We start from the raw sequence: 6,945 nt of genomic DNA on the forward strand, positions 1-6,945 counted from the left end.
GTAGATCACATCCAGCGTTCAAGAACATTATAAGGTATGCTAACCGGCAAGAAAAAACAGTCCGAAGACACAAAGCAAAAATTAGGACTGCTCAGATGTGACACAGGTCTTGGAATTGCCAGACAGGATGTGTGCATGTGTGTGTGTGTGTGTGTGTGCGTGTGTGTGCGCGCGCGTGCGTGCGCGCGCACGCACATATAAAGAAATTTATTTATTATAAAGAATATTTATTTATTATAAAGAATTGGCTCACGTGATTTATTCGAAGGAGTTGGCTCATGTGTTTACAGAGCTGGCAGCCCCAAGATCTACACACAGTGGGCAGACCCGAGACCCAGGATTGCTGATGGCGTAGTTCCCATCGGAAATCATGTGCCTCGGGACTTAGAAAGAACCGACACTTCAGCTCAAGTCCAAAGGCTTCATCCCGAGAGAGAATAAAGGAAGGAAGGGTTAGGGGGTGAAAAGAGACCACGGATGTCTGTCACCACAGTGCAGCAATAGGATCTCTGCAGGAATCGGGCCACCCTCAGAAAAAGGAGGCGATGAATCAAATGCCTTTTCCCTGTCATCACCTTTTCCAAAGGGTCTGCTGCCTTTTTTTAAGCCTCTGAGGTCTAGTTATGCTAGTTCAGGATCAAAACAAAAGTCTCGTGTTCCTGTGTTTTCTGTGTATGGTACCAGGGCTGCAGATAAAGTGCCAGCAACAAACTTTCTGACTCAGGAAGGCTTGGCCCCGGCTGTCCCCACCTACTTCCTGTTTCCTTGTCTCACTGCCGTCGGCTGCTCTCCCCAGAGCAGTTCTTGAGCTGAGCTTTTAAACACATTTTGCCAAAAAATATAAGAAATGTTCTCTCTGTGTTCATCCGCTGCCAAGGCGGCGTACTGTGCCCTCCGCTATGGGCTCCCTGGAGCCGATAAGCCAGCCCTGGAAGGAGAAGCCAGAAATATTCCAGAATGCACGGCACTGGCAGCTGAGAGTCACGGCTGTTCATCCTGCCCGATGGCCAGTCCGAGGGTGCAGGTGAGTGTGTCGTGTTTGTGTGTGTTGGTGTGTGTTGCGTTTGCGTTCATTGTATTGTGTGTTTGTGAGTGTGTGTGTTGTATTGGTGTGTGTGTGGTGTGTGTGTGTGTTGTGTACACGTGTGTGTTTGTGGTGTAATAGAAAGAGCTGTGACGAAAACGTCATGGCAACTTGGTGCCCTTTGTGCCCTGCCTCGAGCTCACTGCCCAGCCTTTGGGGAGAGGCTGCCATGAGTTTCGCTTTCCTCCTGAGAAACACAGCAAGGTGACACATCTGCTCTGCGTCTGCGTGGAGACGCACACCGTGTGGCAGAGGTGTGAGGCAGGGAGGCTGCCTCTGGGGACGGTCTCTGACCGAATGTCTCCGAGTGTCCTACGTGTTTCTGAAAACGGTCACGCGGCCGAGCCACCCCATGGAGGACACGGAGCAGATATGCCAGCATGGGCTCCTGACACGGAATTAGGGTGGTCTGCGGGGTGAGGCGGGGCGGGTTGGAGCAAGGACCCATTGCTTTCTCATCAGAAGGATAACGGGAGGTCCCGGTTGGGGCGACGTGGCCCCAAAGACTGGGAGTTGCTCTAGAAAATGTCATAACATGTGTTGGAATCTCATAGAAGAAGAAACGCCAGGGACATCTCGTTGAGGCCCAGTCGTCACACTAGCGGGGACACTGAGGCCCAGGCAGTTGGACCATCCTAAGGGATGGTCGTGGAGTTCTCCTGGCTCCCGGAAGACTGTGCCCGGCACTGGGAAGTCCCTGTGCTGAGGCTGTTGGCCCCCTCGACTCAGCACCGGCCACCCGGCCCTCAGCCCTCTGCCATTGTCACTGCCACACCTTGCTCAGAGGTCAGTCCTGGACCCCTCTTTCTGGCACGAAGACCCCCCCACAAGCCTGCCCCTGTCCCCAGCTTCCTGCTCACGCCCTCCAGCATTCTGGTCACACATCTTCCCACGGCCCTCGGGACACAGTGTCAGACGTGCTTCTGCGTCCCTGCTCCTTGTCCTCCTCACAGAACAGCTCAGAGCACTGTCCATCCAAATGCCACTCGTTCCTCAGGCCAACGGCTAACTGCATTTTCCTCGTGAAATCTCTTAAGCTCACGATGGAGACTACAGAGTAGGCAGAGACAGAGACATAGAGACAGAGGGACAGAGACACTGAGAGACAGAGAGAGACACAGGGTCCCCGAAGGAGGCGGACGGTGCCTCGGTCCACTCCCGCCCAAACCAATGCAAAACGCTTTCTTTTGACAAGAGAAAGGCGAAGTCGGGCGCCTCTTCAAACTCAGTGGGAAAGTCAGCAGGACATTTATTCTCTGTAGGAGGAGGAGGAGGAAGAACACGAGCAGATTCTCCCGGACGAGCTCACGGAAGCACCGCCCCAGCAGCCGGAACCACACCTGTCGGAAGGTAAAACGAGCTTCTCGCCTAAGTGACGTCGAGAGAGGTGGCCACGAGGGCGTTTGACGTGCCCGGTGCTCAGAGAGGCGGAGAGTTCAACCCAGAGACGTGCCCCGCATGGGCGGCCGTGCGAGGGCCTTTGGGTGCAGCCTTCTCTGCTCCCCCCCGTCCCACCCCTCCGCCAAGTATGAGGGGAAGGCCCCAGCAGGCACCGTGGGAGAAAGGAGGCATGAGAGAGCTCCAGTCACCCCCTTTACTCCCTCTGTGCCAGTCCCAAGGGAACCATGTGCCAGTCCCCACTCCAGGGGCTGGGTGTGCAACATGACTCGCCTGGCCGAGGCTTGGCAGCCCGGGGACCGTCCCGGTGCTCGGCTGGTCCGGATATGGGAGCACTTGGGGTCACCGGCGCTGCAAAGCAGCACAGGGACAAGCAGGGTGTGCTTGGCCGCTGGCTCAGACCTGGCCCGGGCCTTTACCAGGGGGTCTGGCCCGCAAAGGCTGCTATATACCCCGAAGAATCGAAAGCGGGGCCTCGGACGGGCATTTGTGCACGAATGTTCACCGCGGCATTATTCACAATAGCAAAAGGGTGGAAACCACTCAAGTGTCCCTTGTGTGAATAGACGAAACGTGGTCTGTCCATCCAATGGAATATTATTCGGCCATGAAAAGGGAAACCCTGACACGTGCTGCAGCACAGACAAACCTCAACAACACTATGTCGAGCGAAATAAACCAGACACAAAAGCTCAAATATTGCAGGATGCCGCTTTTCTGAGGTCCCTAGAATAGCAACATTTATAGAGATAGAAAGTGGCCTAGGGGCTGCGGGCGGGGAGAACGAGGAGTTTTTGTTTCATGGGGACAGAGTTTCGGTTTGGGATGATGGAAAATTCTTGAGATGCGCCACTGATGATCACGCCATGATGTGAAAGTACTTCACGTCACTACATCGTGCCCTGAAAATGGTTAAAGGAACAAGTTTTATGTTATGTATACTTTATCACAGTAAAAAAAACAAAAAAAAAATGGATAAAAGGAAAAAAAAGAGTGTGAGCCCAGAGCAGGTCTCGGTCGCAGAGGTTGGCGTTCGTCCCTCCATCCAGGACGCTCTGTCCCCGAGGTCATGGGGCATTCCCAAGGAGGACAAGCGGGTGGGATGGGCTATGACTGCAACGTCTTGAGTTCTCTCGCTGATTCTAGGTCTGGGGGAGAAGGAACAGACCCCGAAGACACTGAAGCTCATCCTGGTGGGGAAATCGGGAAGTGGGAAGAGCGCCACAGGAAACAGCATCCTCGGCAGGAAAGCCTTTGAGTCTAAAGTCAGTGCCAGGGCTGTGACCAAGGCCGTCCAGCGAGAGAGCTGCGGATGGGACGGGAAGGAGCTCGAGGTGATCGACACCCCCGATGTCTTGTCCCCTGCGGTGTCTCTGGACGTGGCAGCCCGTGACTTGCGTGAAGCCACTGGCTTCTCCTCCCCAGGGCTGCACGTGGTGCTCCTGGTGACGCAGCTGGGGCGGTTCACGAAAGAGGACCGGGAGGTGGTCAGGCGCCTCCAGGACGTCTTCGGAGAGAGCGTCCTGGCCTCCACCGTCCTGGTGTTCACTCGGAAGGAGGACCTGGCCGGCGGCTCTCTGGAAGAGTATGTGCGCGAGACTGACAACCAGGACCTCGTCATGCTGGACGTGGTGTGCGAGCGGCGCCACTGTGGCTTCGACAACAGGGCGGAGGGGGACGAGCGGGAGGCCCAGCTGAAGGAGCTCATGGAGAAGGTCGGGGTGATCCTGTGGGAAGCCGAAGACCGCTGTGACGGCAGCAGGGCCCGCCGTCCTCCCGGCAAGACGTTCTGCTCGGACTAGGGCAGGGCGGGCAGATACCGCAGGGCCCACGGCCCAGGGAGGTGCCCGGTGCGGGGTCCTGGCCGCAGGGGCCGCGAGGACCCAGAAGGCATCAGAGGCTGAAGAGGACACCCATTGGACTCCAGCCGGGGACAGCCGTGCCCTGCGAGCCCCCGGCAGTCCCCGTACTCGGCTCCCAGGCCGCCACTGGCCCTCTCTGTCCCATGGGTCACTGACCACCCCCGTCTCCTGGTCGCTGTCCGCTGCAGCGACGGGATGTGGGTTCCGGAGCTCCCAGCTCACATGCGGCTCCTTCCTCACATCTCCTGGAACTCGGGGTGCTCCCTCCTCTGTACCCCGCCAGCATGCTCTTCTCACGAGGAGCCTCCCATCGCATTGGCGGTGCGTTTCTCGAAGTGTTTGTGTCTGCTCTGAGGGAGCCGAAGCTTCCTGGGGGGCAGGCCTGCGCCTCGTTCATCCGTGCAGCCCCACAGCGTCCTGGTCGCTGCGGTCACCCCTTAAACGATGACAGCAAGTCAGTGTGAGACGTGGACCGGGCGCCCTCACACCTCTTGGTCTATGTCCTTGCCTGCGGAAGGGGCAGGCACGATGACTCTAAAGCTACGTGCTGTGTGTGCTGGGTCAGGACACTACTACGATGGCTCTGTGACACGTGGGGAGGGACAGCTGCTGGGCTGGGAAGGAAAGAGCGAGGGGAACGGGGAGGGGGCGGGAGCAGCAGCCCTTTTATTCACCCCGAATGAAGCCGTGGAATCGCAGCAGATGAGCCTGGGGGGACCTCCCGGGAACGAAGAGCAAAGTGGGGTGGGGGTGTCCCAGAAGCCAGGCGTGGTCCGCAGGGCGGGCTCTAGACCAGGCTGCAGGTCACAGAGGCCCCAGGAGGTGTCGGATGGGGCCTGGGCAGAGCGGGAGCACCTCCCTAAGTGGACTCGGATTAAGGAGCTTATACACCTCTTAGTCACTGCCCCTCTCATTTCATCTGCTGTCAGAAGACAGGTGGGTTTCAACCCTAGCTCAGCCTTATCTGCATGTCCCTCCCTCATCCCCTGACAGCGGGGAGAAAGCGTGGCTGGGGTGAGCGCCTGGGCGTATGAATGGGCCCTCCAGCAAGGGGCGCGGGGGTGTGGAATGGAGGGAGCCAGAGCGGAGAGGGGACCGGAGAAGGTAGCGGTTGAATGGCAGACGCCATAGGGAGCAGCCTGCCCGGTTGCCGGGGAGAACGGCATCGTGTGGGGGTCTCCCAGGTGGCCATGTGGAACGGGACCGGGACAGCAGGATGCTGGTCTGCTCTGGCCCCGCTCACGAAGGGACTGATGCGCCTCGGGCGCACCCTGGGTCTTTGACCGACTGATGGTAGCAGAGTAGGAGGGGACAGGGAAAAGCCTCTCGACAGACCCCTCTTTCCTGTCCCCAAGCTGTGTGGCAGAGGGTCCCTAGCTACCTTCTCCTGGGAGGGTGGGACGTGGAAGTGGGGGTGACAGTCCTGGGGGACAATCAGAAATCGGAGACGTGGCCTCCGGTCTGTCTGGAGGCTCACGTCGGTCAGAGACCCTCTACCGTCAGCCGCCCCAGCAGGACCTCTGACCGCCCGGACTGGAGGCCGTTGCCCCTTCCCGGACACGGTGGACTCTTAAGGAAGCTGGGAGCGTTTCTTTTGCTAAAAGATTCAGACAAGTGCGTCAAGGTAGAACAGAAACTTGTTCGGGCATATACTTATGATGGCCGTCATGACGGAACTGGTTATCGAATAAGCGATTCGGTCCCCATGAACTGAAACACAGCATTTAGCATCTATTAAATTTTCATACGCAGATCCGTGTCAGGATTCTCCATTCTGTTTTCCTTCTAGCTTTCTACTCCTATGTGAATAAAATACTGATTTGATTACAGTGGCTTTGATTTCTTCATTTTTATATTTCCTTTTTTATTTTCAGGCATTTATTCTTTTCTGTGAAAATTAAAATCGCTTGTTTCATTTTCAGAAAAGAATCTTACCGGCCTTCCAGTTGGAATTGTCTTACATGTAGGTATTGAGTTTGGGAGAAATGGTAAATATTTCAAGGATATACATGAATCAAGGCCATTTTATTTCTAAGTGAACAGACTCACAACTTCGGAGCTATTGAGTAAAAGGTAAAATCATTTGCATTTCCATTAGGCTAAGAAGATAAATATCTCTTTGAGTGTTTTTGAACTCTGTTAGCTTAATGAGTTTCATAATAGAAAATACAAGCTTCTCACCAAATGCCACTCCTTTGGTGTCTCTAAATGGCAAGTCATTAAAAAAATGTCATTCCTTAAAAATTCTAAAGGAATGACTTTTAATTATATCAACTATGCTATTTTCTCTTCTTTATTACTAACATTCAGGGAAGATGCCTCCCGCGGCATTTCAGGAGGAGGAACAGACGTGGCATGCGGTTCACTCCGTCTGGCTCGGAGAACGGGGCTGGCTCGCGGGAGTATGTTCTGTGATGTGGGCGCGACCATGGTGGGCGGAGAGCGTTATCTCAGCCGAGGCTACGAAAAGAGTGAACTTCAGCATTTGCCGTTTTTGAAAAATATCTCGACACTGGAGCCAAGCAGGAAAAACTGAGGTTTGGACAATGTGAAGAGCCCAAATGAGTAGCAGCTTCTTTCCTCCTCGGTGGGACGAAGCAA

General features: G+C 55.4%; 1 protein-coding gene across 2 annotated transcripts; it reads left to right on the forward strand.

The window, feature by feature from the left end:
* Positions 1-438: 438 nt before the first annotated feature.
* On the forward strand, positions 439-6,171 carry GIMAP6 (GTPase, IMAP family member 6). 2 transcript variants are annotated; one of them, XM_039861205.1, is made up of 3 exons: positions 439-1,024; positions 2,347-2,434; positions 3,629-6,171. In XM_039861205.1, the coding sequence occupies exons 1-3, from the start codon at positions 848-850 to the stop codon at positions 4,282-4,284; spliced, it is 921 nt and encodes a 306-aa protein (XP_039717139.1). In that variant the 5' UTR covers positions 439-847; the 3' UTR covers positions 4,285-6,171. The 2 variants fall into 2 exon arrangements, with proteins under 2 accessions (XP_039717139.1, XP_039717140.1); XM_039861206.1 differs by lacking the exon at positions 439-1,024 and adding an exon at positions 1,039-1,870.
* Positions 6,172-6,945: the final 774 nt, after the last annotated feature.

This window comes from Pteropus medius, unplaced genomic scaffold (genome assembly GCF_902729225.1).
Source record: "Pteropus medius unplaced genomic scaffold, Ma_sr-lr_union100, whole genome shotgun sequence".
In the NCBI taxonomy this organism is placed as follows: Eukaryota; Metazoa; Chordata; class Mammalia; order Chiroptera; family Pteropodidae; genus Pteropus; species Pteropus medius.